Below are 26,493 nucleotides of genomic sequence, written 5' to 3'. Positions count from 1 at the left end.
TGTGGTACCTGTGGCACTTGGGAGCTGGCGCTGTGTGGGCAATTGTCAGGTTGAGCCAAGGAGCTGTGCCCAGCTGGGGGGGCTGGGAGAAAGCAAGGAGCCAGAGAGCAGGGAATTCTCTGAGCCAGTGCCAGTTTGTACCTCATGGAAGCCTGGCTGGGAGATGGGGCTGCAGGCCGCTCCATGGCGGGGTGCCTTGCCCGAGGCTGCAGCGCTCATGGCTGACCCTCTCCTTACAGTGACCCCGCAGACGGCCACTGGTGCCGAGCGCCGAGAGGAGCCGCTCCGTGGGAAGGGGCAGAAGGACGGAGCCTCTTTGGAGCCACAGCAGTCCTTGCTCGAGGCACTCTCCTTGCTCAGCAGCGATGACTGGTAAGAAAGGCCCCGTTCACTCTGTCTCCCTCTTAGCGTTAAGGTAGGTTAGGAGAGCATCTTGCTAGTGCCTCTGAGCCCCAGCAGCCCAGAGGGCCGAGGGGCACCAGTGAAACCACTCCAGAGCAGAGAGAGGATAAAGATTTGAGAGCAGCCTTTTCTTGGCCTTGGTCTGCAGCAGTGCTCCAGCTGCAGCAGGTCCGTGCTGTTTCCTCGCTTTGCCTGCTGCTCTGTGGGGCTGCAAAGGAAATCTTGAGGGAAGAGAGAAAGCTGTGGGACAAGATGATTTGCTGGCTGAAGCCAGAAGCAGGATGGCAGCAGTTTGGAGTGTAGAGATTTGGGTGCCTCGGGGCCCAGTGGGACTGAGTAAGATTTGTCTCTGGCCCCACTGCTGGCAGCAGATGCAGCAGTCAGGGTCTGCCCGTGACCTTCCGCATGTGAGTCCCAGGAGCAGCTACAGGGAGTTCTTCTTTCTGAGAAATGCACTGAGTTGTGCTATAGAGTCACTCAGCCTGTCATTAGTCCTGAGGGGCTCATGGCAGAAGAGAAGGAAAAAGAAATAAAATCCTCTAGGAATCTTGCACTTTTGCAAGTCAACTGTTTCCTTCTCACTGCTTCATATGGGCCTGAGATGTTTTGTCAATACTCACAATGTGTCCCAAACTTAGACACAGACAGAAGGAGGCCTGTAGAGGCCCAGAGGTGATAACCCCACAAATGTTAGGTGATATTGGTTGTCTTTTTGATGTCTGGGTTATCATCTACTCACTGCTTCATTCACACTGGGATAAGGACTCCATTCACCCTGGGATAAGCATGAAAAATCTGCCGCGATGCATCTCCTTGTGCAGTCGCCTTTGCTCTGCCCTGTCTCTTCTGCTTTCTCTTCCCCATTTCTGTTTGGTGCCCTGTGAGGTGCAGAGAGCTTCTGCAGCTGTGGGGGGGTCCGGGTGACACTCAGGGATGCCCGTGGCATCGGCCGCCAGCCCTGCGCTGCAGCCCCGATGCATCACGCGCCTTCCTGTAGCTCAGGTCCTGCCCAAAGCAAGTGCTGAGAGAGGGAGTTGTTTGCACCTTGTAAATAACATGTTGCTGCTGTTTTAGGTAGGGGCTTTTGGGAAAAGCCAGACTTTCAGCTGTTCTTGCCCTGGTGTGGAATCTTCTGGGGCATCCTGCTGCTTTCCTGGGGAATGTGTGAGGTGGAGTGGAGTGGGTGACAGACAGGCCTAGATTGCAGAGTGGAAACTCAGCTACAGAGTGCCAGTGCAGACTCTCACTGCTGAACTGCCTGCTGGGGCTGGCAAAGAAGGCAAATGCCCCAGACACAGCCCAATGGGACTGTGTCTCAGGGACAGGTACAGGGAGGTGACAAGAAACAGCAGCATGGCACGGTCTCACAGCCTCCAGGAAGCACTGACATAGGGACTTCATGTGCCAGAGACTTCAGAAAGGCTGTCTTGTTAAACAGCCACAAATGAAGACTCTGAAAGCCCTGTATTTGCCTCTTGGATTTGTGTGTGCTTTTGACAGCCACAGCAACCTGTGGCAGCGAGTTCCACGATTTCATCAAGTACTGCTTGAAAAGCACCTCCCTTTGTTTGACTGAGCCGCCAGCCTGGTAAATTCAGAGGGTGCTGCCTAGTTCTTGGGTGGAGAGAAAGTCACTCTTTTTGGTACTTGCCTTTCAGGGAGCTGAAGGAGAAGGGACTCTTCAGCATCAAACACCTGGCTGAGTCCCACTCAGAAGTCCTTCTTTGTAGACTTCGTGAGGTTTGCTTGGCACTTACCAACGAGGTAAGAACATTGTTCTGAATCGTCCTCCGTGCTTCATACACGGTGTGTACAGTAGATATGTGCTTGTTCATCTCCCTGTGTGCTCAGGAACTGCCTTCATTTCTGTTTCTAGACCTTATCTTTCTCATGTCTGTCAGCTCTCTATAGGATCTGTGTGCACATGTAGCTCTATTTACTGGTAGGTCGGGCATCTGACACTCTCCTCTTGGAGCGAGCTGCCATTACAATGCAACGTGCAAATGCAGAAGCGGAGACACTAATTATGTTATTTGCTGCAGTCCAAATCTCTGCCCAAGCTGTAATTCAACACTGCCAATTAGTCTGTAGACTTGAGCCTGTGTTTTCTGTTTCCTGGCTGAGGGCTTCAACTGCTGCTGTTGCTTTTTCAAACAGGAGCAAATGACTCTTTTGTCTTTATGACTTGTGCCTTTATGGCTTGAGAGCAGCCCTTGCTTTAATTTGTTTCTTTGTTTTTTGAATAAAAGGGCCTAAAACCAAAGCAGTGGACATTCCAGAAGAATTAAGTAGAACACTTTAAGTGAAATAATATGTTTTAGGCCTGCAGGAAGCAGGCCTGAGGCCTAGCACAAGTAGGTGCCAGAGTTAAGTGCCTTTCTGTGCTTGTGCTCTTCTGCTCTGCCTGTGCTTTTGTGTTCCCCTGGACACAGCGGGAAGTGTTGTCATTTCCTGGGACTTTTGTCTAAGGCAACTGGTTTTCTTTTCAAGGTGATTCTTATGTTTCCCCGCATGACTTCCCCAGGTGACCAACCTTCGCTCAAAGGTGTCTTACTCTGCAATCGTCACTCTTGGAGAGCTCTTTGTGACCTTGCAGAAGGACATGGACTCGGAGGTGGATGAGGTTGCTCGGGTCCTTCTCCAGATGGTGTGGAACTCCCCAGAGTTTGTCCAGAAAGCAGCCAGTCACACCCTGGGAGTCATGGTGGAGCATGTGACTCCTGCACGAGCAATGACTGCTCTCATGGACAGTGGAGTCCAGTAGGTTCTTCTTCTCTTAGTGATATTCTTCACCTTCTATTGTGTGTGGGGGGGGAGAAGGGCTGAGAGAGAGAATGGGAATGGTGGGAGGGAAGGGTCCTGTATCCTGCATCTTCTGTGAACTCAGTGACTTGATTCTCCAATCAACCTCACTTCTTTCCTCTTGTCACCTATTTCTGCCCTCATGCAGCCCTTTAGTTGACAGAATCACAGAGCTGTAGAATATGCTGAGTTGGAAGGGGCCCATCAGGCTCATCGAGTCCAGCTCCTGGCCTTGCACAGAACAAACACGCCAAGGGTCACACCATGTGCCTGAGAGCATTGTCCAAAGGCTTCCTGAACTCTCTCAGGCTTGGTGCTGTGACCAGTGCCCTGGGGAGCCTGTTCCAGTGCCCAGCCACCCTCTGGGTGAAAAACTTTTTCCTGATATCCAAGCTCAACCTCCCCTGACTCAGCTTGCTGCTGCTTCCTGGAGTTCTCCCAGTCTGTCCGAGTTGCCTAGATGTGGTGAATGGTGGGCAAGTGAAAGTGCCTGCAAAGGCTAAGGATAGAGCCCTGTGGTTTTGTGGGAAGAGGGACAATTGCAACTGCAGCTGTGAGCGCTCTTTGATATTTCACAGCCCTAACCACAGAGGCCTTGGGAAAAACCATGCATCCTCATTATGCCATTCACTTGAGAAGTAAGGAGGGTTCTTGCTGGGGCATGGAGCACATGGGGGAGAACGTGCTGGGTGTGGCACAGCCTGCACAGCAGGTGCAGCTCCTGCCAAGAGGAGTCTTGTAGGACTGTCCTGGCCTTAGAGGCCCACTTGCTATTCAAACTGATGTCTCATGTTAGCCTTGAGATGATGAATCACTGTACAGGCACCTTCACAGGCCGACTGCCATGGGACAGCTGAAGCAGGTGCTGCCTTAAGTGTTGGTGCTGGGCCTGATAGTCCCCAAGAGACACTGTCTAGAACAGGACAAGCTGGCTAAACTGACTGCCACCCTTTCCTCAGCTTTGGAAAAGGGGGAAACGTTCAGATGTATCTCTCGCCAAGCCTCACAGAAGAAACTGGCTGCATTGCAGAATATTCTGCAACTTCATGTCCCACAGCGTGTTTTCCCTGCATTTGTTTCTTTCCCAAGGTCTGCAGATTTGGGGGTAAATGGGTGCAAATATCCTCAATCCTGCTGCGGCTGTCTGTGTAGTGGCTGGCCCCTGATGGGTCAGCCTGGGTTGTCTTTAATTTCCCTCTTTCTCAGAGTGAATTTGGGGAAAGACATTGAGTATCAGATAGTGCAGGGAGACTGAATTCCTCACTCTTGCTTGCAGGCAGTCCTTCTGTAGAGTGCTAACTTTGTGTTTCTCTGCGGACAGAACCTTCTACAGGTGTCCCAAGTGTCAGGGAGAACCCAGGCCTCCTTCCCCCAGCAATGACAGGGAGCATGCTCTGGCCAAGGCCTGCGCTGTGTCCCTCTGCTCCCTGTGCCCCAGTGTCCGCTCTCTTCTTCCCAGGAGCCGCCACGTCCAGGTGCGGAAGTGCACGGCCCAACTCCTCCTGTCCTTGATGGAGAAAACTGGAGTCACGAAGCTCGCAGGAACGCCCAGGGCTGAGAGGCTGGCGCATGCGGCAGGGACGCTTGCTCAGGACTGTCACGAGGACACAAGGTAATGATCTTCATTTCACCTCCTAAAACAGGAAAACTGTTGGGTGTCTGGCTGTAAAGGGCAAAACCACAAAAGAGTGGAAGCTAAAGGAAATATTAAGTTCCCTCACTGTGTGGATGAGGTTCACAGAGTCACGGAATACGCTGAGTTGGAAGGGACCCATCAGTGTCATCGAGTCCAGCTCCTGCCTGTGTGCAGGGCCCCCCAAGAGTCACTCCATGTGCCCGAGAGCATTGTCCAAAGGCTTCTTGAGCTCTGTCAGGCTTGGTGCTGTGACCACTGCCCTGGCTTGTCTGGGGAAATGACTGTGCTGGGGAACCTGAGGTTGTCCCGCAAGAGGGAGCATTGCCAGCTTCCTGGGACTTGAATGATTCTTTCCTGAGATCAAAAGAGCCATCAGATGAGCCAGTCAAACAGTTTTGCTTGGCCTTAGGTGCACAAGACAAAGCCAAAATGTTGGCTAATGTTCATCACTGAAGGATCGCATACATCTATTTCTCATTAACTTAAGACTTTCCTAGAAATATTCCAGGGGTCTTTAGCCAATGTATTCAGTCTTTCTAAACCTCTTCTGCAGATTTCTATAATGCTCTTATCTGTGGCTGAATGACCTCCAAATTGCTTCTTGAAGAAAACTGTGGTTTCCTAGTGGCAAAATCAACCCAAACCACCCAAATCCCCTCACTTTGAGGATTCAATTCCCATTAATAGCTGCCAAGAATGCATGAGCAACTAGCTGTCCCTGTGCATACATATGGTATAGAATAATCAAAAGCAAGCATGAGGCATTTGGTCCTGGCTTCCCTGCCAGTTAAAGAAAGGCAAATTACTGTGCAATGGCAGCAAGACACTGCTAATAAGCTCTGACTCAAAGCAGAGGTGTTTTGCTTGTTCCCTGGGATCCTTCGATGCCACAGAAGCGCACCCACAGTTTCAGAGTGAGATTGTATTTTTCTGTTGCCCCACGCTCTCCTCTTGCCTCTTGTGTTCAGCTGACAGCACTGTGCAGTGACAAGTGGAGGTAAATCTCTCTCTTTGCTGAGTAGGTAATGCCTTCTCATGCAGGTATGGCAGCTGCTGAGGTTAAGGTATCAGCTTATTCTGTTAACACTCCTCCTTTGTTTGTTCACCTTCTATTCTTTCTTTCTTTCTTTCTTTCTTGTTTTAGGTATTATGGACAGGAGATGGTGAAAATGATGCTGAATCACCAAAAATTTAAAAGGCTTTTGGAACAATCTCTTTCCACCCGTGACCTGGAAGATATTCTGACAAGAATGAAGAAGAAAGTAAGTGCTTGGTAGGAGAAATGTCTCCTTTGTGCAAGTATTGCCACTGCTGATATGAGATCAAACATACCTAATCTTACCTCATTCCTTTTCTGCCAAATCATTTTGCTCCTGGGAATGAACTGTTGATCTGTAGCCTGTTCATCTGCAGAGCACAAAGGAACTGATAATATTAGAGGAAAAGTGGGGTATTGGATATTTTGAATATTGGCCACAAACAGGGAAGGGAAAGAGGAGAAAATGGGTTTACATTTAAGCATAACCCCCCACCCCACTATCCCTACTCTGCCCCCAGTGACGCAATTAAGTGAGAACAGTGCTTCTGGAGATAACAGAGTCTTTGCAAAAGACACAGGAAGCAGTAGTGCCAAGAAAATTTCCAAATATTCAAAAGATGTCCCAGTCAATCCCAATTCCTACAATTACTGTCTGTCTTCTGGGAATACTGCCCTGCTGTCATGCCCTGTGCAGCTGGAAGAAGCTTGGTGAATTCAGCAGCATCCAGTGGAAAATCATTTGTTTGCCTGGGGTATTTTTATTCTTTTTACCTACATTATAGAAGGGAGTGTGCCTTTGTGCAGCAACAGGGAGAGTGAGTGTGGAACCAAATCAACTTCCAACACAATGGGCCAACCTCCAAAGAGTCCAAATTTTTCTGCAGCTTCCTTTAAGAGCATTAGTTCCCTACCAGTTTGCATTATTCCCATTTATGCTCAAGAGGAATGAATTGGGGATTTTAGACTGCTGCTCAGTATGGTAGCAGCCATAACCTGCCTTGGGCTATTGAAAACAAAGAGTTGGCATCACTGAACCTCTGGCCTGTTTCCTTCTGTAAGTTCGGAAAGGTTTGCCCAAGCCTTGGTAGCAGTGATCCTGGTTATAAGTTGTGTTTTAAACAGGTAATTTCCTATTTTACATTCTAAAGATCCATGGGGTTTCTTTATGCCTTTGTAGGGGATGGAAACGCAGAAGGATGAACACCCATCTGTCGAGAAGCCTGTGAAGAAGAGGAGCGATGGCTCGAAGAAGCCCCAGGCCACATTGCCTTCTAGTAAACGGTACTGAGCACTTTAGTTAGATGTGACAAAGCACGTGGCAAGCTTTACATGTCTCTTCCTCAGGAAAATCTTTCTGGTGGAGATGACCTGTGCCAGAGATTGTTTCCTTTCCCTACAAATGCTCTATCATAAAAAATGTCTCCTTCTGCATTACGCTGAACACAACTTCTCTGGAAGGGTTTCCACAAAAAATGGGCGACAAAAAGACACCCATTGGTTGCAGCTCAGAAGATCCAGTGCAGTGGCAAGGACAGTGCTGTGGAGGCTGTGAGAGGGCCATGTCTCCGCTGCCTCACTTGGGACAAGTAAATTCAAGCAGGGTTTTTTTCCTCTGAGAGCAGTCTTTTTCAGATGGGTGTTTTGATGAGAAGTCCCAGTCTAGAAGCAAGATGCCGTTCCCCAAAAAAGCACTTCCCATGCATGTGGTTTGGCCTTCCTGAGTCATGGTTTTCTTACCCTCAGACAGTACCAAGATGAGTAGTAAGTAGCAAGCCAGTTCCTGAGCAACTCTGGTCAACAGGTGTCTCAATGTGGACATTTTGTCTTGACATTCCTGTCCTTCATACTGTTTGCTTGATGGACAGCATGTTTGGTTTATTTCCCCCTGTGCTGCAATCAGCATTTGAGACAGGAATTTGGTCCTTGCTGTCTCTTCCTGCCAGTGGGAGAGCTACTTGTACCTGTTGTCCTCTGATAACAGAGGGGATTTATTTAGCTCTCTCATGCTCAGCGCTGGCAGGAGAGTGACCACATGCCTCAGTAGCGTAGTCAGGATCTTCCCATGCTCATGGAAGAGACAGGCTGATCCAAGAGAGTTGTTCCCAGTGGGTTTGTTAAGCTGTGGATCTAGTCTCTAGGGAAGCAATCATGTGAGCGTAGTGCTGGGATGTCTGGCTTCTGTTTTTATCCCTGTTACGGATTTTCTGGATCCTTCAGATATGCCCCTATCCATCTGTTCAGATGCATCTGAGCTGCTTTTCCAGATTGTCATGCCTGCTGTAGAGACACTTCTCCAGAGGGATGAGTTTCCTTATTATAAGACGCACACCTCCCTCATGATGAGGCATTTAAACATGGAAGTAGCGTCTCTCTTTCTTCACAAAGCAGTGCGACATGTGTACCTGGGAAGCCGTCTGGAGAGAAGTGAGATGCATCTCATCCTTGGTTTTCCTGAGTAAGCACTGGTGAGAATGTTGCTTGCAGATTGTCTCCTGTAATGATTGTCATGAGGTCTCCCGTTGTTTTTCAGATCAGGATTTTCTAGCTTGAAATCACATCATTAGGAAACCTCCCCAAGATGTTCTGCTCACAATTAACTGAAGGTATGATCACCAACAGGTCCGCATTTGGTTTTATTCTCCAGGGTGAAGTCTACCTCTGATGGACGCCTCCTACGCCGCCCAAAAGCCCAGGTCACGTTACCTCCGGCTGTGGAAGAAACGGAGCCGCTCCAGAAGCTGTACAATCTCCTGGAAGCCAAGGAGTTTAAGACACGGATGGAAGGAGTGGCACTCCTCCTAGACCTGTGCAAAAGCCGCCCCCAGCTCGTCTCCACTAACACTGTCCAAGTATGTAGGGTGTCTTCATTGCTCCTTTCCTTTAGCTCCTTTCCCAAGCCTGCAGCAGGCAAGTTAATTCAGTGTGTCTTGGCACTACATCCTGGCTGTGTGGGACAGGCTGGTGCCTCTTACCCTGAAATATTTAATTCAGGTCCACGCTTCAGGACAAGTTCTTTCGGTCCAGATGTATTTGTCTGGCAGGTGCCTATTGATGCTGTTCATCAGATGAGGACAGAGTTTTCTGCTGGTGTAACTTCTGCTGTCTCCTACTCCCACTTGGGTTAAGTGAAGGGAATCCAGCCACTGAAAGCGTGGCAATTATTCTCTAGACAAAAAAATGGGTTTGGATGGGGAAGCGAAGTATCAGGCTGGGCAGGTTTAAACCAATTTTTTTTAAAAGGATACTTCTGTAAACTCCGACTTGTCTTGCACAGGCACAACTCTGGTTACTCGTTTCCATCGGCATCCCTAGTCCTCTTGGTAAAGACGGTGCTCACCATTCTTGGGGGGGTCTTTTTTCAATTTGGAAAAGGAGGGAAATGGCTAGGGACAGATCTCTTCCTTCTCCTCCCAGTAGCTGCTTTTTCCCTTTGTCCAGAAAATGGTGCCTGATAATGTGGCTGTCAAGGGACTGAACCTGCTCTAATGAGAGCGGTCCAGCACATTAAATTTCAGAAGTCTACCTGCTGGGTAGACAATTGGTCTGGATCCTGGAAGAGTTGATCAGAGCCCTGCACTTCTCCAGACACAGGTTCTGAGACAGATGGAACAAAACCTGGATCTCCTCCAGCCATAGTTTTGGCAAAATCGTAACTGCCCTCAGAACTTGAGGCAACTGTGTAGAAAAAGGGGCATTGTAAATATCTGGTTCCATACTTCAAAAGCAAAGATACCGTTTTGCATCAATAAATGGGATGAATTTAATGACTGAAATGTGGAGAGAAACACCATAGGAACTATTCTGTCCCCACCCAAAGCTCTTCAAAATATATGAAAATCTTTCAACCAGCATGAGGTTGCGCAACCATTCCAGTGAGTGGCCCACAGGAAAACAGGGAAATTGTGCAAGCAAGTGCTGACCTGACAGGAAGGATCACTTTCATCTTTTACATTGCTGAGTGCTCACTTCTGCGTCCCTTCCTCAAACAAGGACATTTTAATTCAGCTTTCATGTTGTTTGTTCTCTTCACAGATTTTTGATTGTTTTGTCCCGAGACTTGGTGATACGCACAAGAAAGTGAAGCAGAAGGCGCTGGACGTGCTGGCTGAAATCATAGGCATCCTGAAAGATGGCTTAAACCCGGTGATCATCTGTCTGGTTGAAGGAATAACAAACAACCTAAACTCAAAGGACCCCGGGGTTTATGCCGCAGCTGTGAAAGCGCTGGAAGAATCCATGGCTCACTTAGGTAAGGCTGAGCCCTGGCATGGACTCTCCTCAAGTGTGTCTCTGCCTCTGCGAGTCAAGAGAACGCTGAGTGCCTTGACAGCTGTTGTTGTCTGTGGAAACCTCCAGCTGACATCCACCAGAAGCTGTGCAGGTGCAGTCCTTACGCACCAGTCCCCCACCAGGCTTGAATGTGCATCAGCATTTCCCAAAAGTCCCAGGAGCCCTTGGCTCTGTGCTGCTTGTCTGAAGAGGAAGTGCTGGACTACAGCTTTGCTGGAATTCAGGGCCAAAGGGATTTTTGGAGTTTGCCTGGGCCCCAGTTGACTTCCCAAATGAATAGCTTTGCTGTTGGCATGAAGGGACAGCGGCGCATCAGAACCTCTGCAGAGCAGCCTCCTGGAAGGCTCCACATCATAGGCATTAGCTTCATTAGGACAGCAGGATCAGTTCTTTACTGCATGCTTGCATGAAAATCATTTGGGACCTCCTTTTTGTATCTCATGCAGGAAAGGAGCTCTTAATAATACCCTGCTACTGAAACCCACACTGGGGTGTAGCTCTGTAGTGGTTCCCAATGAAGCAGATTGCCTGCTTTGTCACTGCCAGCCCTGTGACCCTGTGAGAGACCACAGTTCATCCCACACACGTTCTGTCTCCAGGAAAAGCTTGCCTTGGCTTATTAGAGTGGTAGGACTTGAGGCTTGCAGGCAAATGCAAGCAACAGAAAATTTAAACAAGACCCCCGAAACCGCAACAGATAGGCACAAGAAAAACTAAAATACGTACGCCGGTCAAGTATTGGGAAATCAGTTCATTTTCCAGTCTCTCTGCCAAGATCTGATTTCACAGATGTTACAGAACCCCACAGGCTACTGAGGCACTGAGCACTAACAGCTCTTGTATGAGTAACTTGGAGTCTTGTCCCTAGATCCACACAGGTAACCTGACAATTTAAAAACAGCTTATCCTTCAGGTGGGAACGGAGGTGTGCATTTTGGAGCCTTCTCACCCTTTTCCATAGGGGAGTGAGAAGATCACTTCTGCAAAGCTCTGGGATGCAAAACCTTTTCACTGCTTACGTGTGATTGAAGTCTTGAGGTCCCTGATGTGAAATGTTTAACATAGCTCCTGGTACAGCAGACAACTTTGGATTTAAAATGTGAAAGGAGAGCTTTTCTTTTGGAATATAAAATCCTCCCAAGTAGGCTGGAAGGAAAGAAGAAAAGGATTCAAAAATCGGCAGGAATTTCCTTTCTTTTACAAAATGTAGTTGCCCCTGCCCTTTCCCTCCCCACTGTGAGGAACGAGACAACTCTTAGAAAAATTAAAATAATTTATTAAAACAGAAAAATTGAAAAATTATAAAAATCAGGACAATATCAAAATTTGGGATCCTAGTGGCTCAAGAGGTATTTCCGGGAACATAGGGATTAGAGATCTTTGGGCTTAGACAGCACTGGACCTCCGGTGGAAAACTTGCACTGCTGGGCTGACTTTCAGCTAACCCAAAAGTCAGAGAAAAATTACTGAAGGCTCCTAAATAAGAGTAAGGCTTAAGTGCCCAGCACTGGCACCCACTACAGCTAAATCTGCAGTGGTCTGCCCCTGCTCTGAGGCTGACTCACTATTTTATAGTACCCTTGCTCCACCCCAGTCCGCCCATGGACCGCCCATGGCACACCCCTTTGGTCCTAAGTGATTGGTGCTTCCCTTTTGACAGATTATCTCTGTCTACCAATAGCTCGTCGTTGTCAGGGGGGTAGTAGCAGCTGGAGTAAGAGTGGTGACATGTCCTTATTAAGATTCAGGTTGCCATGGAGCTTACTTACAGACCAACGGCTAAAGGTCTAAAACTGGCTGTTGGCTGTTAGAAACTGGGGTTTGGAGCTGGTTCTGAGCAAAGTAGAAACCCTTAAAATAAATATTAAAATACATCCAACACATCTTAAAACATTTGCAAAAGTATACAGAGAACATGAGAAAAACAACTCTTTTTAAAGTTGGAAAGGGAATTTTAACTGGGACACTTTTAACTAGGGGATTTTAACTGGAACTGGTGCAGATAAACTGCTTTGAACAAGTGAAAACACTAATAGCAGAACTTGATATTTGTACCTGGACTGATGGGTGAACATTAACACTCAAAGTTGTGTAACCCAAAATTAACTAATCAAAACACTTAACATGCAAAGACCAAGCTAATTAGGGAGTTCATGTATGACACCACTGTCCTTTCTCTTATGACCTCAGAAGAGAGAGCAGAAATGTGTGTTTCCCTTGTAGATAAAGTATCCCTGATGAAAGAGTTCAGCCACCGCAGGAGTGAACTGAAGGGCCAAGCTCTGCTGGATGTCACGGAGCATCTCTCAGGTATGGCCTCCCCTTCTAAGGCAAGAGGTCTTCCGAGGCAGAATTTACAGGGAATGCCAGTGAATAGACACTAGAGTGGCTCCTCCAAATCAGGAGGTGCTGAGCTTGTCCCTCCTGCCCAATACCCATGGAAGGTGTATTGGGCAGGTTTTCCCTGGCTGCTGCAGAGGTGTGCAGCATCTGAGATGGGGGCGGCACTCGGCCTCGGGGCTGAGCTCTCACTGGGGCATCTCAGAAGCTGCCTCCAGGAAAGGGAGGGGCTAAAAATTCCCAAGCTGGCTCCTCTCTTGGAAGCTCAGGGACAGCTCTGATCCTTTAGGGAAAATGGTGGCAAATGCTGTTTCAGGGGATCGGTTTGTTTTGTCCTCACAGAATTCTTGCTTTGCTCTTGGAAAGTTTTGAGGCGGAAGCCTGCAGTGCCTGGGGTTCACAGCTTAGGTCAAAACTAAGCACACATGTTAGAGGCACGGATTTTGTGCAAGGCAGCCTTTGGGGGCAGAGGGGCAGAAGCAGAGTGCTGAGGCTCCCTGCCTGTGCTGTGGAAGTGCCATTGGACTGAGCATTTCAGGGTGTGCAGTCAGGGTCTTCCTATGTCAGCGCTGCCCAAAATGCTCCAAATGCAGCTGATAATTGATTGCTCAGAGGAGCTTGCTATGTCAGCAATAGCCAAGGGATGGAAAAATGATAACCTCAATATATACTAGAGAAGACAGTGTATAGCCTTGCTTTATTTATAGCCTTGCTTTAGCGGGGTCTAAATCCACTGCTAATTAAGCCAGGTCACAAAAACGGAGTCATCCTTTTTATTAGAAATCTCTCAATTTCCTCTCTAAAGTGCCTTTCAAACCTTCAGCAGTGGGTTTAGACAACTTCTAAATGGAAATAAACAGCAATTTGACATTTTGGTCATTCATCATGCCAGAAACAGATTGTGGAATGATTTAGTAAAGCTGTGAAGTCTGCCACAGGTACAAGGATCGGATCTGGAGAAATTAGTCCTGAGGGCTTGGTGGTTCTGTTTTGGGGATGTTCAGCTGCTTTGCCCATTTCTGGATCATGGGGCTCTCACTGTTATTTCACTGATCTTAGCCAGAGAGACTCCCAAAATCACAACTAGAGGTAGATCCTTGTTTGCATTAAGGCTGGTGGTTAAGAAGTTTGTGTCTCTCTTCCGGCAGCGCTTGTGGCATGGGTTTATCCCAGGAGCCCCGAAGTCGTCCAGCGCTACGCCCTGCCCGTGCTCTGGTCCTTCCTGGGGAACAAGGCGCTGCCTGTCCGAAGCGCCAATGTCCGCACTGTGGTCACCAAGCTTGCCTGCGCCCTCTACAAGGTGATGGGCGCCAAGCTGAGGAAGCATGCTGCCAGCCAGCCTCCGCATGTGCGGGAAAACCTCTCCGACATTTTGGGCTGGTGAAGGCTCAATGACCTGCAGGAAGATGACAAAGTGCTGAGTTGGACACCTCCGGACGTGACTTCTTAGCTGTGCCAAAAAGGACAGAATGCAAAGGAAGGGTATGCACCTGCCCCCGCTCTCTCCACCCCCCTTCCTAGTCGTGGCATGGGGTGCCTGAAGCAACTTCCAATTGAGGACAAGGTGAAGGCTGAGCATGGCTCAGCCTCACAAAGAGGTAAGGCGGGAGCTGGGCCGCTCTCTGGCGGGAGGAAGGCTCTTGTGCCAGCCTAGAGAGCCTGGGCACATTGCCAGGGAACAGTTCTGCCCTGCATGTGCCCCCTGCACTGAGCTGTGCTGCTCCCAGTGCCCCGTGGAGCTGTAGGGCTGCTCAGCTGTGGGGCCGGGAGAGGAGCAGGAGGGTGCGTGTGCAGCTGAGCCATTCCTGGAAAGCACAGGCCTCTGGGCTCCCTGCTGTCCCAGGGCAGCCCAGAGGCCAGGCTGTTCCTGTGCTGGCTCTGTGCAAGTGGGTCAGGGTGTCTCCCTGGTCTGCCTCAAGTGGCTGCTGGCAGGAGAGTGTTTCCCTGTGCAGCTCTTTAGAAGTTTCCAGGTGGTCTGTCCCATTAAATACGTAGCTTCAGATGCTTTAGGTTTGCATTGCGGCCTCTGTTATATTTTGTGTCTCCACTTTGCAGGCGTGACTGGCTACAGTCTTATCAAGAAGTTTTCCTTGGTCATTTCCTATGTTCCCTAACCGACAAAGCCCTTGCCTCCTGTCCAGAAGAGCTCTCTTTCCTCGAGCTCAGGAAGAAGGTGCTGCCTGTCCGAAGAATGTTTGAAGATTTGGATTTATACGTTAGGCTTTGTAGTTACAGATGTACATATGTTCTGACATGTAGATGTAAGTTTGAATAAATGTGTTGTCATTTTATCTTTTAAATTTTGAAACTAGATTTTCAACAGTATATATTTTATTTTGATTGGTTTTGTTTGTTTTAAATAAAATAATTTTTAAAAAAAACAAGCCGAGAATGTGAGACCTGCTGGCCTAGAGGTTGTCAGAGTGCAGCTGACTCAACGTGCCACTGTCTCACGGTATTCTTTCCTCACAGCGCCTCTCCTCTTCCTCTTTTGCCATGTTTTCTTCATGTCATTTGTGCTGCTGTTTGTTATTTAGCATTACAATGGGGCCACCTATTACCATGTTTGGGGGACAATGGACCCAGAAGATCCTGTGTAGTCTCCAGTTTTCTGCCTCAATCTATTCTGTGCTCACAAAAGGCCTGAGCAAAGCAACAAAGAGAATGTGCCCAAATCCCAAAGCTTTGCTCCTTTGCAACGTCAGACAGATCTGGCTCAGAGGTGTCTTCAATCACAATTCCATAGGTAAGAAGAGGACGTGTATTTCATTGGGAAAAAAGGCACTGCTTTGGAAAAGGCATCTGTATGTATATTTACCCAGGACAGCAGTCCAACGGCGTTGTTTGCAACTTGTTTGCAGAAGGATGAGCGGACTGTGAGGTTATTGAACAGGTGACAAGGGTTCCTCAAATCTGTACCCTAGCCTGGGTGCCATTCAGCCCACGGGTATGGGATCATTTGGTACCATGGACCAGTGCTTGCCAGCATATTGAATTCCTGCCTAGCTGAAAGAAGCAATTCTGGGTTCAGCTCCAGCTCTTGGTGGGCTGCATGATCACTGACAATGCTGCCTTTCCAGAAATTATTTCTCAGTTGCCTTTCATAGTGTAGCTAGTGAGTAGCATAGTGTGTTCGAAGCCAGGCAGAAACACCAAGTAAAGTAGTGGTTTTGGTTCAAAATATTCATTACTTACTTATTTTCCTTCTGTGAGATAAGAATTAGGAGAAAAGCAAAGCAGGCACCAACCTTGAACAGTTGCAGTACAATGAAAGAGTTTTATTACTAATAGAATTAAAAGTAAAGAGAAAATAACAAAAAAAAAATTAAAGCAAATCCCCCCCCCCCCCATCCCCCCCCTTTCCAGCACTTCTCTCCTTTTACCCAGCTCACACAAGGATAACAGAACATGGGATGTTAGTCAGTGTTCCAGTTCTTGAAAAGTCTCTCTTATGCTTAAGGAAAAAAGGGTTTTTCTTCAGTTGCACGTGGTTCCCAAACTGCCACTAACAGCAGACCCGCTCGGAAACAATCAATCTGCTGTGTGTAGAACATCCCTCCCATGAAATATCTCACAGTTCTTTCACGCTGCAAAACATGGGCCACCACATGGGGTTATTAATCTTTTTAAGGATAAGTTATTTTGGCCTGCACACAAAGGCTTTTCTTTGCCACAAGTCTCTAACAGCCTCTTACTACTTTTATATAGCCTGGCATAGGCACTCTTCACAATCTTCACAGGCCACACGAGGATTTTTCATCCCCCCATGTTCTTCCATTGGATTAAAGAGACAAACAGTTTGTGGTATTACAGTTCCTTACCATGGCATGCAAGAAGGTTTCTTTTAAGCTGCGCGCCAGAATCGCGGCACCGCCCTCTTTTCTCCTGTCGCCATGCTCAGCTCCGTCCCACGTGACTCACTTCTCTTTCTCTCTGACTCTGAAGCCGCCATGTTGAAGGGTGTTCTTGTTCAGGCTTTACGGTGGGGAAAGCCTCGCTCCCTCTGTGCTGCTGGCTGCGTGGTGTCCTCTTCAGTTCGGCACGAAGTGTGCTGGCTGCAGACAGGAGGCTCTGCCGGCTCCCGCTGGCTCCGCCGGCTCCGCATGGAGAGGAGAGGGACCCGCCTGTCCCCAGAAGCCGCGCTGGATGGGTTTAGCTGTGGCAGTCCATGGCTGGTTTTAGCTGCCTGCGGCTCTGGGACAGTCCCCCTGCAGCGACCCAGGGTCCGTGCCGCAGTGATGGGAAAGGGGGGAAGGGGCAGTGGCCCCGGCCCGGCCTGGCGGGGCCTGGAGGCTCGGAGCCCCCCCCCCGCCACCTTCCAGCAGGCGAGCTCCGACAAGAAGGGCCAGTCCTGCCTTTCTGTGTGGTTTAAATATGTAAATTGTGAGAAGCATCATTGGTCTCAAAGACTGTCCATCAACTCAGGGTCAACCCAATACACATAGTCATTTGAAGCTTTCAAACCTCACATGTCAATTTGCTCTGCCTTAGGGAAAAACACTTCTGAGCCCTGTGCAAACTGTAACCTTTTGACACCAAAGTCTTCATGGTTTCCAGGCTCGGATGTTAGAGAAGAAAATGCATGTGAATGTGTTAATTAGGTTTTCTGGAGGAAAAACTCTGTGTCACGTGGCTGCGTGTGTTTGCTTAGCTATGGGTCAAATCCCGGACTAGTAAAGCCTGGGAAGGCTGGCATGCGTCAGGGAAAACTAGTCCGTGAGCTTATGGGGTTGCCATCACCAGCAGAGTGGATGTGTCCTTTGGGGATTCCTCTGGAGACAAAATTAGGCACCTGCTCCCTCCTGCAATATTCTCTTAGATCTTTCTAAAATATCCTAGAAAAGGCAGTGAAACTTCATGTCTACTTGCACACCCACTGTTTGAATAGGGGCATTTCTGTCTCTCCGCTAAGTCATTGCTCTTGCACACCAGAAACAGGAACACCAACAAACGGGAATGATGCATGATCCTCCTGCTGGTGCCTCAGAATACTGGTAAGTGCAGATCTGGGTAGCTACCCAGATTAACATTTAATTAGCATTTCATGCTCCTTCAAGATCCCCAGATCTCAGGGCATTTTGTTTCCAAGCTGCAGCTATACCATCACTCTGGGGAAGAACAGTAAATAGGAAACAGCGACTGCCAGTATTGCAAGAGTGTGGGGCAAAACCTGAAGTGTCTGTGTAAAAAGATGAGTGGGAAGAGTGTCATTGCCACAGCCAAAGCTTAATTAGGGCAGCAGGATCACTTCTTTATGCATGGCTGCAAGATGATCATCAGGGACCTTCTTTTTGTACCTCATGCAGGAAAGGAGCTCTTAATAATACCCTGCTACTGAAACCCACACTGGAGTGTAGCTCTGTAGTGGTTCCCAATGAAGCAGATTGCCTGCTTTGTCACTGCCAGCCCTGTGACCCTGTGAGGGACCACAGTTCATCCCACACATGTTCTGTCTCCAGGAAAAGCTTGCCTTGGCTTATATGAGGGGAAAAACCAGAAGAATAATAAAATGGACAATTAATCTGGTCACTTTGGAGGACATGCTCATGCTTTCACATGTCAGCCTTGTACCGGCTTGTTCGTCATCATGAAACATATCAATAGAAAAAACTCAGATCCTATGCTACATCTGAATGAAATTCCTTCAGATTATTAAGATTTCTGTTGTCAGGACCCGGATAAAATCCTTCCGACACTCACTTGCAGCTGTCCTGGATTTCTGCAGCCCTTTGTGGAAACCTGCTGTAGGTACAGTGTCTGGAGTTGGTTTGGGCCTTTAGGAAAGATGTGTGGAACAGTATGCAGGGCTCTCCTAGGAGAAAACTGTTTGTCCAAGACCGGGGACATCGTGCCTGCAGAAGTGGAGTGGCCCCGCTCCCAGCCCAAGAGTCTGTGAGCTGAGCCACGCCGGGGAGAAAAGACCCCGAGGGGCACCAGCCCAGCCGCCTCACCTGCCATGACCGTTCTGCGGAGCTCTGCCGTGGGGTGGAAGTCGACGCTGGGCGAGCCACCGAGCTTTCATCTGCTGCTAGAACTACTCCGTGATAGCTCCTGTTTTTCCCGAGAGAGAAGCCAGCGCCATCTTGTAACGCGTGTCCTGGGCGGGTTTTCCTCTGGCATTTTGGGTCTTTGTTCCAGTGGGAGGACGGTGAGGTCTGACACTTTGATATCTACAAGTTACTTACTTATTTTTCCTTGCCTTGTGGGCATTCTGTTTGTTAAAAAAGTGTTGGGTTTTTTCCACTTTCATCTATTAGTATTCATTTCCTATTGCTGGAAAGGGATTGTTGGAACAGTTTAGAGGAGACAACTTATTCCAGACTGCCCTAAGTTTTCTCAAACTGAGACAGATGGCTTCACATAGGAACATCCCCAAGGCTGCTGAGAGGAAGGCATGGAGGAAGACAAACCTAGTTGTACCGGTTTGGCCAAATTTAGAAATATATCCCCTGAGAGAAGGCACATCACCACCCCTCCCCCACCAGGTTCGGGAAAAAATAAATTTTCCTCAAAGGAAAGTGAAAGAGATAAAAACGATTTCTTTAACAAACACACGGGAAAAGGAAAATAATGCTAACTAATAAAAATCTCTCGCTGTGGAGAAAAAACCTGGCAAAGTGTTAAGAGTCCTCCCTTTGGTCTCCTCTGAGCTGAGACTTGGCCCAGGGCCAGGCCCTCTGTGCTTGATGGAAAGTCCTCCCGATGTGCTCTGATAATTGAAGCAGTCCAGTAGAAAAGGGAGAAAATCTGAAATTCCTGGGAAGGAAAAAAAGTTCAACTCTCAGTCTCTCTCTGGAGAAAAAGAAACTGAACAACTGGCCAAAAGCTGACCGGGCAGCCGCAAGCCGGGTGCCTCCTCCCTCCCCTGCCGCAGCTGGAGAAAAAGTCACTATCTGTGTGTGACCTTGAACAAGCTGCAAACTGCTTTGAAAAAGTTTTGCTCAGTTTTCCCTTCCCCCTCTCAGGCTCAGTTTAAAGGCATAAAAAGGCACAAAAATTAATTTCTGGGCATAGGGCAGCAATATGGGATACACATCATAAAGTTACCCCAAGACACTAGTATTTCTGAGGGAAGTTCTTTTACACCAAACCAACTGGAGTCGTCAAACAGCTGACCGGACGTTTCGAGACATGGGCCAAAGGGGAAACCTTTCAGTGTGTTTGGTCAAGGCCGGGCTATGCTCGAGGCAAAGGTGTGTCAGTGTACTCGGCTCCTTCTCTCCGCATGGTGTCCGGCAGGCACAGGAGCCCAGAGCTCCTGCAGAAACCATCACAGCACTTGGTGGGAGCAAACTTGTTTCCAGTCCTCACACAGAGCTCTGGTGTCCAGCACTGCACCTCCTTGGAATGAGGAATTGTTGCAGTGCTCTTGGAAGGAGCTAAGGAGGTTTGGCCTTCAGATCAGCTCCTTCCTAGCTCCTGATTTGCTGCCCTGGGTAAGCTGCTGCCTGTGGCAACACTTGGTTCACAGCTGACAGCCCTGCTCTGCTGGCGGGCAGCCATTGCAGGAGCTTTTGCTGGGGTCATTGTGATGCCTTTTCTTGGTCTTAAAATCAAGAGCCATGCACGGTTAGAAGGGGAAAAGGGATTTTACCTTGGTATTTATTTTAAGGATCCTTAGGTGTACACGTCCAGGTCATAGGCATCAAGATGCACCCTGCCGAGTCTATCTCTCTGTGTCTCCCCTCTCAACATTGGGTATAACATTATAGGTTTTACTAATTAGCATATCTATCAAAGATTCCCCAATGAGAGGCTCAAGTGAGCCCCCCTCCCCAAGGAACCTTCCCCTGGATGGTTCTATCTTGGTTTACAGAATGTGTTCTGGAGAGGACCTTGGGGTCTGGGGCACACTGATCCCTAGCTACGAAGCTTCTAAAATGTTTAGTCTCTTAGCTTGACAAACAAGTCCAAGAATGTAGGCAAAAAGCACTAAGAATACAGAAGTTGTAAAAAAGTATAACAGGGGTATAAAAGAAAAGGCAAAAATCTTCATGGCATCATTTCCCCCCTTTTAGAGACTAACAAAACTCTATCTTGTCTACTACTCTCCTCTATTTTTTACCCACAGAACCGGTTTACACTACCAGCTGCTCCACAGGAAATTACACAGATAATAACTACAATTACAACTATGAAGAATATTTCTTTTACCCAGGCCCAGCTTGGTAACCATGAGGTGAGGGTATCAAAAATATGATCAAATTTTAAAGTCTTATTTCTAGAAGCCACTTCATGTAGAATTTGAGTTCCCTTCCAAATTTCATCCAAATCTTTCTTAATTCTTCCACTTTGGTCCACATAAGGACAACAAGAGGTTTTGACAATAGCACATACACCTCCTTGTGCAGCAAGTATGAAATTGAGAGCTATCCTGTTTTGCATAACTGCACGGGACAGACTGTCAGCTTCTTCTTGTAAGGCTGAAATTGCATCTGCAGTATGCTGCTCAATATGTTCAATGACAGCTGAGATGTTTACAATTGCTCTCTCCAGTGCAACTACTCCGTAAGCGGGTACAAGGGCTCTGATTATGCTATGAAAAATTGTGGGACGTTCAATGAGGGGATTAAGAGATCTTTTTCTCCTCTCATTTGGTTTTTCAAGATGGTCAAATATTGTTATATTTGGGACCACAGCCCCAATAGCACAAGCCTGGTCTTTGTTCACGGGCATAACTTTCCAGGCCTTATCACCACATATCCAATACAACCCCGTCCCAAACGGCTGAGCCAGTCTCCACCCTGTCAATTTCATCTTTGCTGCAATTCTTGGGTCTATTATTTCCCTGAAATGGGTCTGATGACAATTTGAAGGAAGAACAGCTTTTCCTGTGGCGTTTACAATTGCACAAGGAACCTTATAGTTTGCACGCTCTACCAGGCCACTCAGGGTAATGGGAGGCAGAAGGGTGCTATTAATTGGTTCCCACGTTTCAGTGCGGTTCTCTTCCATTAAAATGCCAATCAATGGCCAGTGACCCTTCCCATCTAGGGGTGGTAACTGAGTACAGATCCAGCAATTGCTCTTATTAAGAATTTTGGACACATTTTGGACCACCGTCTTATGTAAATCATGGGGTGAACCCTGAACCATGGGTACCAGTTGGGCAAACAGCAAACATGTAAAAAACAGTTTAGACTGCATCTTTCTGATTTGTATCAGTCTCTGTCTTCTTGGTGATTTCAGGATCAGAAGCTTTCTTCACTCTGGAGTAGTGAATCCACGGTCCCTTGCCAGCAACCTTGACTGCAGTAAAAGTGGTCAGCAAAACTTGGAATGGTCCCTTCCGCTTGGCTTGCAAGGGGTCACTGTCCCACCACTTGATGTAGACCCAGTCTCCAGGCTGGAATGGATGAGCAGGTATGTCCAATCCTATTGGTTTGGATAACATGACGAATCTCTGGAGCTTCTGCAAAGTGGAGCTCAGAGCCATTAAATATTTACCTCTCATATGAATTTCCCCCGGGATATGTGGAACCTGGTATGGCCTGCCGTATAATATTTCATAGGGACTGATGTTGTCCCTTCGCCTTGGCTGTACGCGGACTCTCAGCAAGGCTATAGGCAGGGCTTGAACCCATCTCATGGATGTCTCTTGACAAATCTTGCAAATCTGGGTTTTGAGGGTCCCATTCATGCGTTCAACTTTGCCACTTGCCTGGGGCCTGTATGGTGTGTGCAGGTCCCAGGTAAGTCCCAAAATCCTGCTAACTTCCCCAACCACTGTTGCAACAAAATGTGGTCCCCTATCTGATGACATTCCCAAAGGAACTCCAAATCTTGGTATTATATGATTAAGCAAAGCTTTCACTACTTCTTTTGCTGTGTTGGTGCGACAGGGGAAAGCCTCAGGCCATCCACTGAAGGTGTCAACCAGTACCAGTATATACCTGCATCCCTCTTTGCGTGGCATCTCAGCAAAATCTATTTGCCAATAATCTCCTGGGAGATCTCCTGTCTTTGTCACTCCTAACACAACTCTCTTGCTTGTGTCAGGGTTGTTTTTACAGCAGGTTTCACACTTGCTTGTTACAGATTGTACAATATCAGTCATTCCTCTCCCTATCACTACTTTCCTCAAATGTTTAAAAGATTTTCTGTTCCCCAGTGGGTACTTTCATGCTCTCGTTGGGCTATTTCCCGAAGGATCGGGGTGGAACTACGACTTGTCCTACCGGGGTAACAGCCCACCCACCTTCTTTGACTTCAGCCTTAAGGAACGTAATTAATTTGTGATCATATTTTGGGGTAAATGATGACAAATCTATCTCTTTCTGTGGTACCACTGCAAAAATGCCTTTTTCGGCAATCCCCCTGGCTGTTTTGTCAGCAAACGATTTCCCAGTTCGGGGGCTGTTTTCCCTTTTTGATGACCCTTGCAATGCATGACAGCTACTTCCGTAGGCTTCCAAATGCTCTGTAAAAGTGCAAGAATTTGTTTAGCATGCTTAACCTCATTACCTTGAGCGGCCAGCAGGCCACGTTCCTTCCAAATAGCTCCGTGGGCATGAACAACACTGAAGGCATATTTGGAATCAGGCTGTATGTTCACCTTCCTCCCCTCACTCAGTTCTAGAGCTCTCGTTAGTGCAATGAGTTCAGCTTTCTGGGATGATACATCTGGAGGCAAGGCTTTTGCCGCAATGATTTTACCTGAGGTGGTTACGGCGTAACCGGTCATCCTCCTACCGTTTCTCATGAAGCTGCTCCCGTCAGTGTACAATTCCCAGTCTGGATCTTTCAAAGGAACATCTTTCAGGTCTGGTCTGCTGCAATAAGTTTCCTCTATTGTCTGCAAACAATCATGCTCAGGCACACTGTCAAGTAACGTAGATGATAAAAACATCGCAGGGTTGACCACAGAAGTTGTCTTTAGAGTATCATCATCCTGTTCTAACAACACAGATTGGTATTTGAGCATCCTGCTAGGGGAGAGCCAGTGTCCCCCCTTTTGCTCCAGCACATTTATCACTGCATGGGGTACATACACGACAATGTGCTGCCCAAGGGTGAATTTACGGGCCTCCTGTATCAGAAGGACTGTTGCTGCCACAGCTTTCAAGCATCCTAGCCAACCCTGGGCGACATTGTCTAGTTGTTTTGAGAAATAGGCCACAGCTCTTCGCTGGTCTCCAAGGTGCTGTGCCAGTACCCCCAGAGCAACATTCAGTCGCTCATGTGTAAAGAGTTCAAAAGGTTTAGTCAAGTCCGGCAGTCCCAGAGCTGGGGCTGACATTAAGGAATGTTTCAGCTGTTTAAATGCAGCCTTGGCATTCTCTGTCCACACGATTGTCCCCTTTTCAGCTGCTTTAAGGACCTCATATAAAGGTCTCACCAGTATACCGTAGTTTGATATCCACAGGCGACACCAACCTACCATTCCCAGGAAGGCCTGCATCTCCCTTACGGTATGGGGCTCTGGAAGTCGACAGACGGCTTCCTTCCGTTCTCTGTTGAGTTGGCGATGTCCATGGAAAATTTCTAGGCCCAGGTATACTACTGTTTCCCTGGCAACCTGTGCCTTCTCTTTCGAGACCCGATACCCACTTTGGCCCAAAAAGTTCAACAGACTTACAGTGAGCTCGATGCAGTCATCTCGTGTCTTGGCCGCTATCAAGATGTCATCAACATAGTGGAGAACCGCTCCTCCTGGTTCTTGTTTCCTCCAGTCCTCAAGCTCCTTTGACAGCTGTTTTCCGAAGATGGTCGGGCTGTTTTTGAATCCTTGTGGTAAAACTGTCCAGGTAAGCTGGGTCTTCCTCCCTGTTTCTGGATTCTCCCACTCAAAAGCAAAGAGTTCTTGGCTATTCTTATGCACAGGAATGCAGAAAAAGGCATCCTTGAGATCTAAAACAGTGAACCACCCTAATTCATTTGTTAGTGTTGTCAAAAGTGTGTAAGGATTTGCTACCACTGGGTGTATGTCCTGTGTTATCTTGTTGATTTCCCTCAAATCCTGTACCAACCTGTAGCTTTTACCATCAGCTTTCTTTACTGGCAAGATTGGTGTGTTGTACCTGGATTCACATTCTACTAACAACCCAAATTTGAGAGACTTTTCAATCACAGGTACCAATCCCTTACGAGCTTTTAATTTCAGAGGATATTGTCTTTGTCTTACTGAAGTAGCCCCTGCTTTGAGTGTGATACTCACAGGTTCAGCTTTTTTGATTCTCCCAGGAGAATCATCGGCCCACACTATTTGAATGACAGCCTCTTCAACTTCTTTGGGAATTTTTCCATGGCATTCCTGTACAAGTATAGCAGCTGCTTCGATAATTTTAGATTCTGGGGTTATAACTTTCACTCCCCCTTCCTTTGAAAACTTAATTTCTGCTTCCAATTTTTCCAATAAATCTCTGCCTAACAATGGCATTGGGGAATTTGGCATATACAGGAACTGGTGAGTGACCCAGTGTTTTCCCAATTTAAATTTTAAAGGTTGGAAAAAAGGCCTTGTTTCACTTACCCCTGTAGCTCCAATCACATCCACAGTGTCTTGACTCAGTTTACCTTTTAAAGTATTTAACACAGAATATATTGCCCCTGTATCAACCAGAAATTCAACATCGTCATTCCCCAGCTTAGCTACAACCGAAGGCTCTGCTGGGGTAGTTACCTTCGGTCCCCGTCAGTCTGTATTTACAGTTAGTTCCGAAACTGGGGGCTTCTTCTCTGCTCGTGATGGACACTCATTTTTCCAGTGCCCCCGTTTTTTGCAAATTGCGCATTGGTCCTCAGATAGGGGAAAAGGGGGACCCCTTTTTGATGTGTCAGATGACTTTTCCTTATCATACTTCTTCTTGTAGTGGGGTTTATGATGTTTATCTTTGTCTGCTAAGTCCCTGTTCTGGTATACCTTCCAGGCTACAGTCAACAATTTACTTATGTCCGGTGGCCCATCTATCTTTTGCAGCTTTTTCTTTATGTCATTAGCAGATTGACCTATAAACAGGTAGGCCAGGTGGATCTGCTGCTCAGGTGAGTCAGGGTCTAAGGTAGTGTATTTTTGTGCAGCCTCTTTAAGCCTATTTAGAAACTCTGTGGGGGTCTCATTTGGATTTTGTTTGATCTCATATAACCTAGCCCAATTCACTGCTTTAGGAACAGCACATTTTAACCCAACAACCCCCCATTTTTGGTATCGCTTCAGCTTTTCCATCTGTTCTGGGACATTAGGATCCCAGTTAGGGTTCGCTAGGGGATAGATATCATTAACTGACCCTTGAAGACTCCCAGTTGCAATTTGAGTTTCTATAGCAGATATAGCAGCTTTGTTGACCATTTCTCTCTCTGTTTTATCCAATAATTCATCTAGCATAACATTTAGATCACCCCAATCTGGGTTTTGGGATTTTATGGCCATTTCTACACACATAGCTATTCTCTCTGGGTTGTCCCTGTACTTCCCAATTGAGTTTTTCCACTGCTGTAATTCTCCAAGAGAAAATGGTGCCTTTATGTAAATGACTCCTTGATTTCCCACAGCCTGTCTCAGAGGTGCTTCTAATACAAGTTCTTCCTCCCCCCCTTTATCTGTTTTGGACCTTGTGTGTTTAGAGATGGGACTGACTGCTCTCAAAGCTTCTCGGGCTACCCTGCCCCTTCTTCTACCACCCTCCTCGTGAGAACCATCTGTATCAAAATCATCCCATTCGCTTTTAATTGAAATTGGTTCATTGGTTTTAAAACTTGTTCCAGGCAAATGTTGATCAGGAACCGTCTCGCTCTTTGCGGCAGTGGAGGGGTAGGGAGGCAGAGGCTGCAAGCAGGTTCTCCCGTCCCTAGCTCTGTAAGAGCCACCTGGGTCGGGGCCATCCCATCTGCCCTCAGCTTTAACACTGCCTGCGCCACAGGGTGGGGAGAGCGAGCGGCTCCTCCTGTCTCTGGCTCGGAAACTTGCGCTTCTCTGTATTGGGGAATGCCGCCGCAATTGCCCGTGTCCATTTCTACCTTCACTTCTGTGTTCAGGGTACTCGGG

At 47.7% G+C, this 26,493-nt stretch overlaps 2 protein-coding genes and 1 long non-coding RNA gene across 4 annotated transcripts; 2 read left to right on the top strand and 1 right to left on the bottom strand.

Annotated features, from left to right (window-relative positions):
• The first annotated feature begins 235 nt into the window (after window positions 1-235).
• Window positions 236-2,967, top strand: LOC125323896. The gene is made up of 3 exons (XR_007202682.1): window positions 236-372; window positions 2,061-2,166; window positions 2,927-2,967. It is a non-coding gene; the product is annotated as an uncharacterized LOC125323896 (long non-coding RNA).
• A 3,103-nt stretch (window positions 2,968-6,070) lies between these two features.
• LOC125323883 (TOG array regulator of axonemal microtubules protein 2-like) lies at window positions 6,071-13,972 on the top strand. Of its 2 annotated transcripts, XM_048299259.1 has the most exons (5): window positions 6,071-6,102; window positions 7,057-7,160; window positions 8,524-8,728; window positions 9,912-10,128; window positions 13,658-13,972. In XM_048299259.1, exons 1-5 carry the CDS (start codon window positions 6,091-6,093, stop codon window positions 13,891-13,893), a joined length of 774 nt encoding a protein of 257 aa, XP_048155216.1. In that variant the 5' UTR covers window positions 6,071-6,090; the 3' UTR covers window positions 13,894-13,972. The 2 variants fall into 2 exon arrangements, 1 of the variants encoding a protein (XP_048155216.1); XR_007202678.1 differs by lacking the exons at window positions 6,071-6,102; window positions 7,057-7,160; window positions 8,524-8,728; window positions 9,912-10,128 and adding an exon at window positions 12,427-12,479 and having other exon boundaries at window positions 13,658-13,743.
• A 3,640-nt stretch (window positions 13,973-17,612) lies between these two features.
• On the bottom strand, window positions 17,613-22,704 carry LOC125322372 (protein NYNRIN-like). The gene is made up of 2 exons (XM_048296026.1): window positions 21,957-22,704; window positions 17,613-17,617 (listed from the first exon to the last, which is right to left on the bottom strand). Exons 1-2 carry the CDS (start codon window positions 22,564-22,566, stop codon window positions 17,613-17,615), a joined length of 615 nt encoding a protein of 204 aa, XP_048151983.1. The 5' UTR covers window positions 22,567-22,704.
• Window positions 22,705-26,493: the final 3,789 nt, after the last annotated feature.

This window comes from Corvus hawaiiensis, chromosome 3, assembly GCF_020740725.1.
Source record: "Corvus hawaiiensis isolate bCorHaw1 chromosome 3, bCorHaw1.pri.cur, whole genome shotgun sequence".
In the NCBI taxonomy this organism is placed as follows: domain Eukaryota; kingdom Metazoa; phylum Chordata; class Aves; order Passeriformes; family Corvidae; genus Corvus; species Corvus hawaiiensis.
This window is presented reverse-complemented; position numbering and strand designations above follow the sequence as displayed.